The sequence below is a fragment of the Lepidochelys kempii genome, chromosome 1 (assembly GCF_965140285.1).
Source record: "Lepidochelys kempii isolate rLepKem1 chromosome 1, rLepKem1.hap1, whole genome shotgun sequence".
In the NCBI taxonomy this organism is placed as follows: domain Eukaryota; kingdom Metazoa; phylum Chordata; order Testudines; family Cheloniidae; genus Lepidochelys; species Lepidochelys kempii.
In genome coordinates, this window is record NC_136380.1 from 108,815,370 (window position 1) to 108,832,224 (window position 16,855).

Genomic DNA, 16,855 nt, shown 5'->3' on the forward strand with positions numbered 1-16,855 from the left:
GTGGCTGGTTGCCATCGTCCTGACCTTCTTGTAGTCCCCCATAGTCCTGGGCTGTGTTGGGACCTGTCAAGACTGTCGCCTCTTGAGAGGTAGACTGTGCCTCCTGAGGTCTTGGGGTCATGCCTCTTGGTAATGGTGTGGGCAATGGACCTGCCTCTGTCAGCTGCTCTGGGGGATCCGACGTCAGCCTAGAGAGCGTGTCCTCTCTTGCCCTCGAGGTGTGCTTATATGGCGACCTTGAGTGGCATCGCGTTGAGTACACAGAACTAGAGGCTCTAGAAAACCTGCCCTGCTGTTGGTGGTAGGCCCACGAGGTCCAAAAGGGCCACTGCCCCGGAGGCGGCCACTGTGGCTGCCAGGCTGCGTGGGACTCTCTGCTGGTCATGGTCCGGTGCCTGCTATAACTCAAGTGACCTGAGTTGGCTTTAGAGTCTGAAGGGGAGGACCAAGGCGGCGCCAATGATCCTTGGGCCACTGTGGGGTGCCAAGAGGTGCAGGCCGGGGACCAGTGCCGAGAGGATCGGGATAGTGAGTGGTACCGGCTATCCCAAGACCTGGGCCGGCCAAGTGCATACAGTGCCGGGGAAGTGGCTGGTACCATGCTTTGGTGCCGAGTGACTGAGGATGACGTGGAGCGGTGCCAGGTCCTCAGTGGGGGCGCCAAGGGTGCTTCTTCATCTGGTGCCTTAACCTCATGTGGAGTCGTCAGTGCCAGGGAGTGGCACTGCAGCAAGCTTGAACGGGACAGTGCATGAGCGGTGACCTCAAGCAGCGCACCACTGCCAGTTTCTCTCTGGATGGCACCTGCCTAAGCAGTGCCGGAAGCTTCCCCCCGCATTGGAGGGGATTGGACGCCGACAGTTCGATGAGGTCCTTTGCAGCCTCAAATGTGTCAGGCATGGGCAGGGGTTCCAAGACCTCCTCTAGACACTGGTCAGTGCTGAAGTCGCTGGGCGCCGGATTCAACGGTGCCTATGGCACCGGAGTCAATGGTGCTGGCTCCTGTTGGGAACCAGAGTCCTGCCTCTGAGTGGTAGGAGCCTCTCTGACTGTCTTGGTCGCTCTTTGAGGGGAGCATCCTCTTTCCCCTTTCTTATGGCACTTGGCCGGTGCCGGGGAGCTTGAGTGGTGCCAGGGCTGGTTGGCTCTTCTCAGAGCCCGTGATTTACGGTGCCTGTGATCTCTAGACCCTGGTGTCGAATCATGCACCGATGCTGGGGCACTTCTCACCGAGGAACTTGGACCCGGTACCGAGTGGTCTGGGGCCACTGGTTGTAAAGTGGCCTCCATGAGCAGCTGCTTAAGATGAAAGTCCATTTCTTTCTTAGTATAGGGCTTAAAGGCTTTGCAAATTTTGCAGCGCTCAGCCTGGTGTATCTCCCCCAGGAGTCATGGGGGGACTGTTGAGCATAGACTTGCGGCAGATAGCGCAAGCTTTAAACCCCTGGGCTTGCGGCATGCCCCGCAGCCCAAGGCTGGTGTCTGGAACTAAATCCCAGTCACCTGTAACTAAAACTGTACCTAACTAACTTATTAACTATCTAATAACAAACTGTCTAGCTGGTAAAAACTAGATTGCTAAGGGATTCACTTGCAAGTGAGAGACCACGTTCCAACGCCTTCATGGACTGTAAGAAAGAACTGAAGGGGCATTGGGCCAGCAGGTTACTATATACAGCACCATGAGGGCACCACTCTAGGGGGCTCCTCTGCTGTCCCGACGGGAGCTGCTAAGGGAAAAAGTTTCTGACGTCCATGTACGCGATGCACACACACCTAATTGGAATGGATGGGAACAAGCACTTGAAGAAGTTACGATTTCACAGAATGATAGAACCATAGAAGATTAGGGTTGGAAGAGACGTCAGGAGGTCATCTAGACCAATCCCTTACTCAAAGCAGGACCAACACCAACTAAATCATCCCAGCCAGGGCTTTGTCAAGCCGGGCCTTAAAAACATCTAAGGATGGAGATTCCACCACCTCCCTAGGTAACCAATGCTTCACTATCCTCCTAGTGAAGTGTTTCCTAATATCCAACCTAGACCTCCCCCACTGCAACTTGAGACCATTGCTCCTTGTTCTGTTATCTGCCACCATTGAGAACAGCCGAGCTCCATACTCTTTGGACTCCCCCTTCAGGTAGTTGAAGGCTGCTATCAAATCCCCATCACTCTTCTCTTCTGCAGACTAAATAACCCCAGTTACCTCAGTCTCTCCTCATAAGTCATGTGCCCCAGCCCCCTAATTATTTTCATTGTCCTCCGCTGGACTCTTTCCAATTTGTCCACATCCCTTCTGTAGTTGGGGGACCAAAACTGGATGCAATACTCCAGGTGTGGACTCACCAGTGCCGAATAAGGGGAATGATCACTTCCCTCGATCTGCTGGCAGTGCTCCTACTAATACAGCCCAATATGCCATTGGTCTTCTTGGCAACAAGGGCAAACTGTTGACTCATATCCAGCTTCTCGTCCACTGTAATCCCCAGGTCCTTTTCTGCAGAACAGCTACTTAACCAGTTGGTCCCCAGCCTGTAGCAGTGCATGGGATTCTTCCTTCCTAAGTGCAGGACTCTGCACTTGTCCTTATTGAACCTCATCACATTTCTTTTGGCCCAATCCTTCAATTTGTCTAGGTCACCCTGGACTCTATCCCTACCCTCCAGCATATCTACTTCTCCCCACAGCTTAGTGTCATCTGCAAACTTACTGAGGGGGCAATCCATCCCATCAACCAGATCATTAATAAAGATGTTGAACAAAACCAGCCGCAGGACTGACCCCTGGTGCACTCTGCTTGATACCAGCTGCCAACTAGACATCGAGCCGTTGGTCACTACCCATTGAGCCTGACAATCTAGCCAGCTTTCTATCCACCTTATAGTCCATTCATCCAATCCATACTTTTTTAACTTGCTGGCAAGAATACTGTGGGAGACCATATCAAAAGCTTTGCTAAAATCAAGATATACCACATCCACCGCTTTCGCCATATCCACAAAGCCAGTTATCTCATCATAGAAAGCAATCGGGTTGGTCAGGCATGACTTGCCCTTAGTGAATCCATGTTGACTGTACCTGATCGCCTTCCTCTCCGCCAAGCGCTTCAAAATGGATTGCTTGAGGACCTGCTCCATGATTTTGCTGGGGACGGAAGTAAGGCTGACTGGTCCCTGGGTTCTCTTTCTTCCCTTTTTAAAATATGGGCACTATATTTGCCTTTTTCCAATCTTCCGGGACTTCCCCTGAACACCATGAATTTTCAAAGATAATTGCCAATGGCTCTGCAACCACAACAGTCAACTCCCTCAGCACCCTTGGATGCATTAGATCTGGACCCATAGACTTCTGTATGTCCAGCTTTTCTAAATAGTCCTTAACCTGTTCTTTCACCACTGAGGGCTGTTCACCTCCTCCACACACTGTGATGCCCAGTGCAGTAGTCTGGGAGCTGACCTTGTCTGTGAAGACCCAGGCAAAAAAAGCAAGGAGTACTTCAGCTTTTTCCACATCCTCTGTCACTAGGTTGCCTCCCCCATTCAATACGGGACCCACATTTTCCCTGACCTTCTTCTTGTTGCTAACATACCTGTAGAAATCATTCTTGTTACCCTTCACATCTCTTGCTAGCTGCAACTCCAATTGTGCGTTGGCCTTCCTGATTACACCCCTGCATGCTCAAGCAATATTTTTGTACTCCTCCTAGTCATCTGTCCAAATTTCTACTTCTTGTAAGCGTCCTTTCTGAGATTAAGCTCACCGAAGATTTCATTGTTAAGCCAAGCTGGTTGCCTGCCATATTTGCTATTCTTTCTGCACATTGAAATTGTTTGTTCCTGCACCATCAATAAGGCTTCTTTAAAATACAGTCAGCTTTCCTGGTCTCCTTTCCCCCTCATATTAGCCTCCCAGGGGATCCTGCCCATCAGTTCCCTAAGGGAGTCTAAGTTTGCTTTTCTGAAGTCCAGGGTGCTTTTCTGAAGTCCAGGTCAGCATATTTGCTGAATAGGATTATCCTATTTGTATGCATGTATCATTTTTATATCTAAAGTTATGAATATTGACTATGTATCTGTATTTCAAATGTAGTTACACCTGGGTGACACCCATTACACAGTCTAGATAGCTAGTTGTGAAGGGCCTATTCAGGGTAATAGGCCATTAGGGAAAACAATAGGCCTTAGGAGAACCTTATTCCCCACTGGGTGAGCCTTCCTGAGACTGCTCCGGACAGCCTATAAGTAATGGCTGCTATGACTCAGGAGGGCATGCGACCAGACTACATGACACTGATCTCCATTTTGCGTACCTGTATTTTCCCACAAACTGGGCTGGGAACTGACTTTGAAACAAAGGATTCCCGCCATATGTTAAAGCTATATAAAGTGGTAATTCATATCTGATCTATCTAGTATTTTAGGCTTAGTTTGTGGTTTTGTTTATTTGCTAGATAATCTGCTTTGATCTGTTTGCTATCACTTATAATAACTTAAAATCTATCTTTTGTAGTTAATAAACTTGTTTTATGTTTTAATCTGAACCAGCGTTCCTTTGACTGAAGTGTCTGGGGAAAATCTCAGCTTGGTTAACACAAGCATATTGTACATATTCCTCTCCACATTGAGGGAGAGGCGAACTGTGTAATAAATTCACACAGGTTGAAGTTTTGACCAGGACAAGGTGGTACAACTCTGGGGTCCTAGGCAGGGAAGCTGGGGGTTATTTTGGCTGTAGTCTTTCTATTGTTGGCTCATGCAGTGGCTGACCACAGCTTGCATGCAACTGCAGCTGGGTGTGTTCCTGCCTCTGAATGCTGGTGGGAGTGTAGGACTGGAAGCAGTCCACAACTTGTCACAGCAGCACAGTGCTGAGAGGGAGCCCAGGCTGGTAAGTCAGAGAACTCAGTGGTACCCCAGTTCCACGTGGCACCCCCGGGGGAACACGTCACACAACATATTACAACAAACACACAAAACAAACCCAGGAAGTAAAAATCAGTTTTGCATTATGCATATATTTTGTGAAAAGTGGTAAAATGAGGTGGAGGGGCTTTTTGGTCAGCGTTAAGGTTTTACAGTAATGAACTATGCATTGCTTTATTCTTGATAAAACTTTTTTTATTATGTGGGCAGTATAATATTTATAGTGTCTTTAACTATTTATTTTCTTGTTTATAAGTGTTTGGGTTTTGTAATGATGCCATAAGGAAATATATTATCACTAAGCAACCTTAATTGTTTTTTTAAACTAAGTTTTGTTGGTTTAGGAATTTCATAGAGAATGACATTCCTTTCTATAGCTTATTAAACCATCTGGAATTCAATAGCAAGGATATTGTCCTCAATTTCTGTAAAAGGTTGAAAAAATCCCCACAATCTATAGGATTTTATCATTAGGGGATCCTCAGTTGCAAGGCATTGTTGCAAAATCTCCTCCCCACACTAGTTTAAAAAGTTTATCTCTACCACAATAATTTAGTAATACCTGATATGTACATCTCTTTTCAAGTCTGCTGAAGAATTGCAGACAAAATACTATTGTCTTTATGTCATGATTACATTTTAGCTACAGTGCAATAACATGTTAGTGTTTAATTTTAAAGGCATATAATTGAACAAGGTAGATAATAAAACAAATGAATTTGAATTATATCTGTTTGCCTAAAACTATAGCATCATTTTTAATCTTCAATTTTTATTCTTTATCCAAGTGTGATGGGGCTTAACCCCCATCACCAGCAAGGCTAGCAAAGATTCTGTTATTTTTGCATTGTCTTTCTTCAGTAACAAACAAACAAACAAACAAACAAGCAAACAAAATCAGACCCAGCTCAAACAATTAAAAATCTGTCATTTAAAATCCAAATAAAGACTACAGGGAGTGCTACTAACAAGGGATATAATTCAATATTAACATTTCATGTTGAACAAATTTGTCTATAAACACTGTTTTCAAGGCACAAATGGCTGAGAGCTAACTGAAAGCATATGGGAGCATACTGTAGTGGAATTATAAAGCAGAAAATTAGGATGGAGAAAATGGAAACATCTAAGTCTCTCTAATGTTTGTTTAATGAACTATTAATGTGTCCCTAGGTAGCAATTAGCACTGAAATATATCCTTGCTTATTTGTAATTATCTACTATTTATTTTATGTTGACTGGAAAGTACTATCCATAATTAAGTGCAAATGTATATTACAATCTGTCTAGTCAAATACTTCCTAGTCATTTAAAAAAAAAAAAGCCAGGTCCTCAGATGGTGTAAATTGACATGGCTCTATTGAAGGCATTGTTGTTACGCCAGTTAACAGCAGTTGAGGATCTGGCCTGAGAAACTTAAGCATGCAGTGAAAATTTGTTAGTCAGTAAAACAGAATCAACCACAACCTGAAGAAGAGTTCTTTCTCCAACAGAAAGATAAAAAAGATAAAAGATATTGCGTCACCAACTTTGTCTCTCTAATATCCCGGGACCAACATGGCTACAACAACACTGCAAACATGAGAAAGGTTCTCATTTCCTAATATTATTATGTTAAATGGCCATTTACACTAAGTTATAGGTAAACACCTAGGATGAGCCATTGCAAATATTGTACTTGCAAAAGTGTATGGAATAAAAGGAATCTTTTTGGTTCCTTACAGAACCATTACAGAATGGGAAACAAGTTCAAAATATATTATTTTTTATAAGCATGTTTAATTATAAAACCAATTGTAAAACACCCATAAAGCATTTTGCTTCTTCATCAGCTGTTCATTTAGATTTATTAAACAAGTGCCCATCCCATGCTCTAGACACCTTAAATAATCCCATTTTCACAATAAAAACTACTATTTAAAAAGGAAATAACTTCTAATTTATAAATGTTGGGCCTGATTCTGTAGCTATTATCACATGCTAGTCTCATTTATGTCACATAAGTAAAGAATCATAGGATTAGAACCCTATTTTCTCGTTATCAAATACAATTTGCATGCAAAACAATATAAGTATTTGTTTGTCTTCATTTTAAAAATTATTTTATTGTCACTATATAAATAAATATGTGAAAGTTAGCATGTCAAAACAGAGGCCAAATGCATACATGTATACAGGGCCGTACCTAGGGGGTGTGGGGCCCGGGATATAGGTGCCGAGTTTCCAATCTGGTGGGGGGGGCGGTTGGTGTGCTTGTGTGCTCCCCCTACCCCGACTCCACCCCCTCCCCAAGGCCCCACTCCACCCTACTTCTTCCTATCCCCGCCCTGCCCCTTCCCACCCATTCCGCCCTCTCCCCCGAGCACACTGCACCCTCACTCCTCTCCCCTTCCCCTCCCCCTCCACACCTCCTGACACTGAGAAACATCTGATCTGTGGCTGTGGTAGGCGCTGATCAGTGGGGCCCTCCGGCAGGAGGCACGGGGGAGATGGGGAGGTTCTGGTAGGGGGGCTCCTCCTCGGCCCCCCCACCTGCCGCTCGCCTCCCCATTCTCCTCCACACCCTGCTCGCCTGCCCGCCTTACCACCTCGCCCACCTCCTCAAGATTTTATCGAAGCGCAGAGCTCCCCAAAGCGCGGCACCCCGATTCGCTGTACCAAGGGACAGCTCTGCATGTATAACTATTTATGCCAGGTGTGGGATCATGTAATCAGATACATTTTTGAAAGAAGCCAAAAGTAGCAGCCATTTATCCAGAAAAAGATCTGTGTCTTGAGTCAGGCAAATGATTTGTTTAATTATTAGACAGTTCCTCATTTTTTTGCATTAACAAAGTCACATATGTTTCTCTCTTTCCATACTTAGGGAGCATTCCTTTGCACGCTGATTCTGATCATGGCCTCCACTTTCCTGACATATCCTTGTTGCCCTTGTTCTTTTTGAATATACAAAACTTTAACAGTGTTTCAGCTGCATATTGAAATAAAACAGGGGTTGGCAACGGCACGCGACCTGATTTTTAATGGCACGCTGCTGCCTGCCGGGTCTCAGCCGCCGGTCCCGCTCAGCCCGCAGCTGAACCCAGGCCAGGACCCCGGCAGGGAGCAGCGTGCCATTAAAAATCCTGCCTGCCTGGAGGATGAAGAAGCTTGGTCCTGCCGGCTGCTGCTGCAGGGCAGGCAAGCTCCCCCTCCCCCGCCTCTTCCCCCAGGGTGCTGGGTTCCTGCCCCTCCTTCTCTCCCTCCCTGCTGCCGATCAGCTGACGGCCCTTGCGCGGAAGGGGGAGAAGAGGAGCTGCAGCGCGCTCGCTCCGGGGAGGAGGTGGAGAAGAGGCGGGAATGGGGCCTTGGGGAAGGGGGGTGGAATCAGGGCATATCCCCTCCAGCCCCCTGCCATGAGCCGCTCTGAGCAGGGGCTGGGAGCACCCCCAAGACCCCAGCCCACACCCCCAGCCCTGACCCTTACATCCCCCCCGACCCCAGTCCCCTGCCCTGAGCCCTGCACCCCCCTCACACACTCCAGCCCTCTGCCCTGACCCCTGCACCGTACATCCCCGCCACCACACCCCAGCCCCCTGCCCTGAGCCCTGCACCCTGCTCACACACACCCAGCCTCTGCCCTGATCCCTGCACCCCCCACACATCCCAGCCCTCTGCCCTGATCCCTGCACCCCCTCACACACAGGCAACCCTCTGCCTTGACCCATGCACCCCCACACACCCCAGCCTCCTGCCCTGACCCCTGCACCCCCCATGACCCCAGCCCTGACTCCAGTACCCCCCACACATACCCAGTCCCCCCACACCCCATGCCCTGACTCCTGCACCCCCCACACATACCCAGCCACCTCATACCCCATGTCCTGACTCTTGCACCCCCCACATTCCCACCCCCACCCTGAGCATCAAACAGGAGCTCCTGCACCCTCCCACATTCCGACCTGCACCCCTCGCACCAAATGGGAGCTGCTGAGGTAAGCACTCCGCACCCAAACCTCTTGCCTCAACCCTGAGCCCCCTCCCTCATTCTAGCTCCTGGCCAGACCCTGCACCCCAACCCCCAGCCTGCTCCTTCACCCCCAGTCCTGTGCTCAGTGCACTCCCACCCTCAGCTCAGTGCAGAGAGAGAGGAAGAGAATGGGCTAGAACCAGGGAGAAGGTAGGTACCAACTCTATGTGAGCAGGGCTGGGATCCCAGACCAGCAGCGGGCTGAGCAGGGCCGGCAGCCAGAACCCTGGCTGGCAGGAGCCGGCGGACTGAACCCGAGACCGGCAGCGGGCTGAGCTGCTCAGCCCACTGCCAGTCTAGGGTCCCAGCCGCCAGCCCCGCTCAGCCCACTGCTGGTGTGGGGTTCTGGCTGCCAGCTCCTTGCCAGCCAGGGTCCCGGCCGCAGGCCCCGCTCAGCCTGCTGCCAGCCTAGGTGAACGGAACCCCAGGCCGGCAACGGGCTGAGAGGGCCGGCGGCGTAAGATCAGCATTTTAATATAATTTTAAATGAAGCTTCTTAAACATTTTGAAAACCTTGTTTACTTTACATATGACAATAGTTTAGTTATATAATATATAGACTTATAGAGAGAGACCTTCTAAAAAACGTTAAAATGTATTACTGGCACATGAAACCTTAAATTAAAATGAATAAATGAAGACTCGGCACCCCCCCTTCAGAAAGGTTCCCGACCCCTGAAATAAAATCTTCACCTACTTGTTATGCCTGGAAGTCCTGGAGGTCCTGGAGGACCTGGAGGCCCTGGAAAACCATCCCTTCCAGCTGATCCATGCAGAGAGAGTCCTGGAGGACCTTGGTCACCCTTTTCACCTCTCTCACCAGGGAAGCCAGGTGGACCTGTGATCCCTGGGCTAGGTAAACCTTATTTAGAACAAAGTAAAACACACATGAAAGCAAATACAAATAAAAGGTAAAATGATCAACAGATACACCAGCAATAAATTACTAAGCTTAAGGGGCAAAACCCAGTATAACACAAGGGACTGCATTTTGATTCTTGAAGATTTATATTAAATTTAAATACTAGTCCCACATATCAACACTATTTTTTAAATCTGAAGTCTATCCTATAGATGTGTGACCTTAGAAGATGGTGAGAAAATGAAGCATGCAGAGAGAAATTTTACCACTACCATACTACAAATCCTGACATGCTACAGAAATGGATAGCCTTTGCAAGAATCTCCAAGGAATAAATCTAGAACATAAGAATGGCCATACTGAGTCAGACCAGTGGCCCATCTAGCACAGTGTCCTGTCTTCTAACAGTGGTCAGTGCCAAATGCTTCAGAGGGAATTAACAGAACAGGATAATTTATTGAGTGATCCATCCCCTGTTGTCCAGTCCCAGCTTCTGGCAGTCAGAGGTTTAGGGATCCCCAAAGCATGGGGTTGCTTCACTGACCATCTTGGCAAATCGCCATTTATGGACCTATCCTCCCTGAACTTGTCTCATTGTTATCTCCACAAACTTCTCATTTTTTGAACCCATTTATACTTGTGGCCTTCACAACAGCCCCTGCCAACAAGTTCCACAGTTTGATTGTGCCTTGTGTGAAGAAGCACTTCCTTCTGTTTGTTTTAAACCCTCTGCCTATTAATTTACTTGGGCGACCCCTGGCTCTTGTGTTATGTGAAGGGGTAAATAACACTTCCTTATTCACTTTCTCTACACCAGTCATGATTTTATAGACCTCTATCGTATCTCCCCTTAGTCATCTCTTTTCTAAGGTAAACAGTCCCAGTCTTTACTCTCTCCTTATGTGAAAGACATTCCATACCCCTCATCATTTTTGTTGCTCTACTCTGTACTTTTTCCAATTCTAAAATATCTTTTTTGATACGGGGCGATCAGAACCGCATGTGCTATTCAAGGTGTGGGTGTTGCTTTCTATAGTGGATTTATGATATTCTCTGTCTTATTATGTATACCTTTCCTAATGGTTCCTAACATTCTGTTAGTTTTTTTGACCGCTGCTGCACCTTGGGAACTATCCACAATGACTCCAAAATCTTTTTCTTAAGAGTTAATAGCTAATTTAGACCCCATTGTTTTGTATATAGAGTTGAGATTATGTTTTGCAATGCGCATTCCTTTGCATTTCATCTGCCATTTTGTTGCCCACACACCCAGTCTTGTGAGATCCCTTTGTAACTCTTCACAGTCTGCTTCAGACTTCACTATCTTGAGTAATTTTGTATCATCTGCAAACTTTGCCACCTCACTGTTTATCTCTTTTTCCAGATCATTTATGAATATGTTGAACAGCACTGGCTTCAGTACAGATCCTTGTGGGACCTCACTATTTACCTCTCTCCATTCTGAAAACTGACCATTCCTATCCTTTGTTACCTATCTTTTACCCAGTTACTGATCTATTAGAAGACTTTACTTCTTATCCCATGACAGCTTACTTTGCTTAAGAGCCTTTGGTAAGGGACCTTGTCAAAGGCTTTCTGAAAGTCTAAGTGCACTATATCCACTGGATCACTCTTGTCCATCTGTTTGTTGACCCCCTCTAAGAAGTCTAATAGATTTGTGAGGCACGATTTCCCTTTACAAAAGTCATGTTGACTCTTATCCAACATACCGTGTTCATCTATGTGTCTGATAATTCTGTTCTTTACTACAGTTTCAATCAATTTGCCTGGTACTGAAATCAGGCTTACCAGCCTGTAACTGCTAGGACCACCACTGGAGCTTTTTTATAAAATCAGCATTACATTAGCTATCTTCCAGTCATCTGACACAGATGCTGATTTAAGCAACAGGTTACAAACCACAATTAATAGTTCTGCAATTTCATATATGAGTTCCTTCAGATCTCCTCAGTTGATACCATATGATCCTGGTGATTGATTACTATTTAATTTATCAGTTTGTTCCAAAACCTCCTCTATCAGTTCCTCAGATTTGTCACCTATAAAAAATGTCTCAGGTGTGGGAATCTCCCTCACATCCTCTGCAACAGTGTTTCCCAAACTTGGGAAGCCGCTTGTTCAGGGAAAGCTCCTGGCGGGCCGGGCCAGTGTGTTTACCTGCCGACTCTGCAGGTTCGGCCAATCGCGGCTCCCACTGACCGCAGTTCGCCGCTGCAGGCCAATAGGGGCCGCGGGAAGCGGTGGTCGGTACGTCCCTCTGCCCGTGCCGCTTCCCACAGCCCCCATTGGGCTGCAGCGGCGAACCACGGCCAGTGGGAGCCGCGGTTGGCCGAACCTGCAGACACGGCAGGTAAACAAACCGGCCCGGCCTGCCAGGGGCTTTCCCTGAACAAGCAGCATCCCACATTTGGAAAATGCTGCTCTGCAGCAAAGACCAATGCAATTTAGCTTCTTTGCAATGGTCTTGCCTTTCTTAAGTACTCCTTTAGCACCTCGATCCTCCAGCGGCCCAGATAATTGTTTGGCAGTCTTCCAGCTTCTGATGTACTTAAAAAAAATTGGTGTTAGTTTTTGTGTCCTGGTAGCTACTATTCAAATTCTTTTTGGCCTGCCTAATTATACTTTTACACTTGACTTGCCAGTGTTTATGTTCCTTTTTATTTTCCTCAGATTTGACTCCCAATTTTTAAAAGATGTCTTTTTTTCTCTAAGACCCTTTTTTTACTCTGCTGTTTAGCCTTGGTGACAGATTTTGGCCCTCTTGCTCTTTTTTTTATTTGGGGTACACATGTACTTTGAGCCTTTATTATGATGTTTTTAAAGTTTCCATATAGCTTGCAGGCATTTCATTCTTGTGATTGTTCCTTTTAATTTCTGTTTAACTAACCTCCTAATTTTTGTGTAGCTCCTTGTTCTGAAGTTAAATGCTACCATGGTGGTCTTCTTTGGCATTTTCCCTCCCACAAGGAAGTTAAATTGAATTACATTATGGTCACTATTACAGAGCAGCTCAGCTACAGTCACTTCATGGGCTTGATCCTGTGTGCCACTTAGAAAAAATCAAGAACTGCCTCTCCCCTTGTCGGTTTCAGGACTAGCTGCTCCAAGAAGCAGTCACTAATGGTGACTAGAACTTTTATTTCTGCATCCCCATGCTGAGGTGACATGTTCCCAGTCAGCATGAAATCCCCCAAGAGTTTTCTGTTTTTGTAGCCTCTCTGATCTCCCTGACCATTTCACAATCACTGTCAACTTCCTGGTCAGGAGGTTGATAGTATATCCCGATTGCTGTAGTCTCTTATCTTATCTCTTATCTTGATTTCAGGAGCACTTGAAACAAAAATATTAATGGAAATCAGTGGATAAGTGGGAAGTGAAGCGTTAAGTTAATAACTGTTAATGAGGGTAGTGACAATAAGTAAAGAGCATCATTTAATAGAATCATAGAATCATAGAATATCAGGGTTGGAAGGGACCTCAGAAGGTCATCTAATCCAACTCCCTGCTCAAAGCAGGACCGATCTCCGACTAAATCATCCCAGACAGGGCTTTGTCAAGCCTGACCTTAAAACTTCTAGGGAAGGAGATTCCACCACCTCCCTAGGTAACGCATTCCAATGTTTCACCACCCTCATAGTGAAAAAGTTTTTCCTAATATCCAACCTAAATCTCCCCCACTGCAACTTGAAACCATTACTCCTTGTTCTGTCATCTGCTACCACTGAGAACAGTCTAGAGCCATCCTCTTTGGAACCCCCTTTCAGGTAGTTGAAAGCAGCTATCAAATCCCCCCTCATTCTTCTCCTCCGTAGACTAAACATCCCCAGTTCCCTCAGCCTCTCCTCATAACTCATGTGTTCCAGTCCCCTAACCATTTTTGTTGCCCTCCGCTGGACGTTTTCCAATTTTTCCACATCCTTCTTGTAGTGTGGGGCCCAAAACTGGACACAGCACTCCAGATGAGGCCTCACCAGTGTCGAATAGAGGGGGACGATCACATCCCTCGATCTGCTCGCTATGCCCCTACTTATACATCCCAAAATGCCATTGGCCTTCTTGGCAACAAGGGCACACTGTTGACTCATATCCAGCTTCTCGTCCACTGTAACCCCTATGTCCTTTTCTGCAGAACTGCTGCTGAGCCATTCGGTCCCTAGTCTGTAGCGGTGCATTGGATTCTTCCGTCCTAAGTGCAGGACTCTGCACTTGTCCTTGTTGAACCTCATCACATTTCTTTTGGCCCAATCCTCCCATTTGTCTAGGTCCCTCTGTATCCTATCCCTACCCTCCAGCGTATCTACCTCTCCTCCCAGTTTAGTGTCATCTGCAAACTTGCTGAGGGTGCTATCCACACCATCCTCCAGATCATTTATGAAGATATTGAACAAAACCGGCCCCAGGACCAACCCTTGGGGCACTCCACTTGATACCGGCTGCCAACTAGACATGGAGCCATTGATCACTACCCGTTGAGCCCGACAATCTAGCCAGCTTTCTATCCACCTTATAGTCCATTCATCCAGCCCATACTTCTTTAACTTGCTGGCAAGAATACTGTGGGACACCGTGTCAAAAGCTTTGCTAAAGTCAAGGAACAACGTGTCCACTGCTTTCCCTTCATCCACAGAACCAGTTATCTCATCATAGAAGGCAATTAGATTAGTCAGGCATGACTTGCCCTTGGTGAATCCATGCTGACTGTTCCTGATCACTTTCCTCTCATGTAAGTGCTTTAGAATTGATTCCTTGAGGACCTGCTCCATGATTTTTCCAGGGACTGAGGTGAGGCTGACTGGCCTGCAGTTCCCAGGATCCTCCTTCTTCCCTTTTTTAAAGATGGGCACTACATTAGCCTTTTTCCAGTCGTCTGGGACTTCCCCCGATTGCTATGAGTTTTCAAAGATAATGGCCAATGGTTCTGCAATCACATCCGCCAACTCCTTTAGCACTCTCGGAGGCAACGCATCCGGCCCCATGGACTTGTGCACATCCACCTTTTCTAAATAGTCCCGAACCACTTCTTTCTCCACAGAGGGCTGGTCACCTCCTCCCCATGCTGTGCTGCCCAGTGCAGCAGTCTGGGAGCTGACCTTGTTCGTGAAGACAGAGGCAAAAAAAGCACTGAGTGCATTAGCTTTTTCCACGTCCTCTGTCACTAGGTTGCCTCCCTCATTCAGTAAGGGGCCCACATTTTCCTTGACTTTCTTCTTGTTGCTAACATACCTGAAGAAACCCTTCTTGTTACTCTTAACATCTCTTACTAGCTGCAACTCTAGGTATGATTTGGCCTTCCTGATTTCACTCCTGCATATCCGAGCAATATTTTTATACTCATCCCTAGTCATTTGTCCAATCTTCCACTTCTTGTAAGCTTCTTTTTTGCATTTAAGATCAGCAAGGATTTCACTGTTAAGCCAAGCTGGTCGCCTGCCATATTTACTATTCTTTCTACACATCGGGATGGTTTGTCCCTGTAACCTCAATAAGGATTCTTTAAAATACAGCCAGCTCTCCTGGACTCCTTTCCCCTTCATGTTATTCTCCCAGTGATTCTTGCCCATCAGTTCCCTGAGGGAGTCAAAGTCTGCTTTTCTGAAGTCCAGGGTCCGTATTCTGCTGCTTTCCTTTCTTCCTTGTGTCAGGATCCTGAACTCGACCATCTCATGGTCACTGCCTCCCAGGTTCCCATCCACTTTTGCTTCCCCTACTAATTCTTCCCGGTTTGTGAGCAGCAGGTCATGAAGAGCTCTGCTCCTAGTTGGTTCCTCCAGCACTTGCACCAGGAAATTGTCCCCTACATTTTCCAAAAACTTCCTGGATTGTCTGTGCACCGCTGTATTGCTCTCCCAGCAGATATCAGGGTGATTGATGTCTCCCATGAGAACCAGGGCATGCGATCTAGTAACTTCTGCAAGTTGCCGGAAGAAAGCCTCGTCCACCTCATCCCCCTGGTCTGGTGGCCTATACTAGACTCCCACCATGACATCACCCTTGTTGCTCACACTTCTAAACTTAATCCAGAGACTCTCAGGTTTTTCTGCAGTTTCATACTTGAGTGCTGAGCAGTCATACTGCTCTCTTACATACAGTGCAACTCCCCCACCTTTTCTGCCCTGCCGGTCCTTCCTGAACAGCTTATATCCATCCATGACAGTACTCCAGTCATGTGAGTTATCCCACCAAGTCTCTGTTATTCCAATCACATCATAATAGGTAGAGGGAGACTACTAAAGATCTTCTTTTAGCAATTCATACTGTTCACTCTAGTTTTCAAAACCTTCATCAGTGATTTTTGTTAAGATCCGTCATTAATCGTTAGAACTGATTTTTAAAACATTCTGTTCCTTTTACTACATTAAAAAAGAAGACTTGAAAAATCACACAAGCCCACACTTCATCGAAGTCTACTCTGTAGCAATGACTAACTAAAAGTCATTGTTCTTTTTATCTTGTCACACAATTCTTTAGGGGTTTTTACATCCTACCACATGCATTATCCTCTCCCTTAAACTTTGAAAACTTTCCTGGCAATAATATGACACTGCTTCACCCAAGCTTGAATACTTAGTTCACTGTCAGTACAGATAATACCAGCCCATGACAGCCACATAGCATTGATATCACTGGCAGACTTGAAGCAGGTATAAGGTTTGTCCTGGAGATTTAAATGGTTTGTTTGCTTTTTAAAACTCAGGAGTCAAGGCCATGGCTTGTGAGGTGAAATATAGATATATTTATTGACCTTGCTTTGGAGTCCTCAGAATTTTTTCACTAATTTCAATTTGTGTTTGACATTTTCCACCCAGCGATAATGAAGGTGAACACCAGGATAAATCCCCTAAATTCAATACTCAATAACAAACAAAGGGACAAATCCCAAGATGTGTCACCCTTTCCCCTGAAAACTCATAAGAGAATAAGACAAACACTCTGAGCAGTCAGCTAGGGTGGCACCCCCAGAATCCAGCGCTAGGACTTCCTGCCCTCACCTCGGGTCCATGGACAGTGCATGGCTCTAAGGGAGCTATGTTTTCTGGGC

At 46.3% G+C, this 16,855-nt stretch overlaps 1 protein-coding gene across 2 annotated transcripts in view; it reads right to left on the reverse strand.

Annotated features, from left to right (window-relative positions):
• COL4A1 (collagen type IV alpha 1 chain) overlaps positions 1 to 16,855 on the reverse strand; it is a 209,576-nt gene that overhangs the window by 59,998 nt on the left and 132,723 nt on the right. For both annotated transcript variants that reach the window (XM_073349693.2, XM_073349702.2), the window contains one exon: positions 9,631 to 9,795. In XM_073349693.2, coding sequence (XP_073205794.1) covers positions 9,631 to 9,795 — 165 coding nt within the window. The remainder of the gene's footprint in view (positions 1 to 9,630; positions 9,796 to 16,855) is intronic.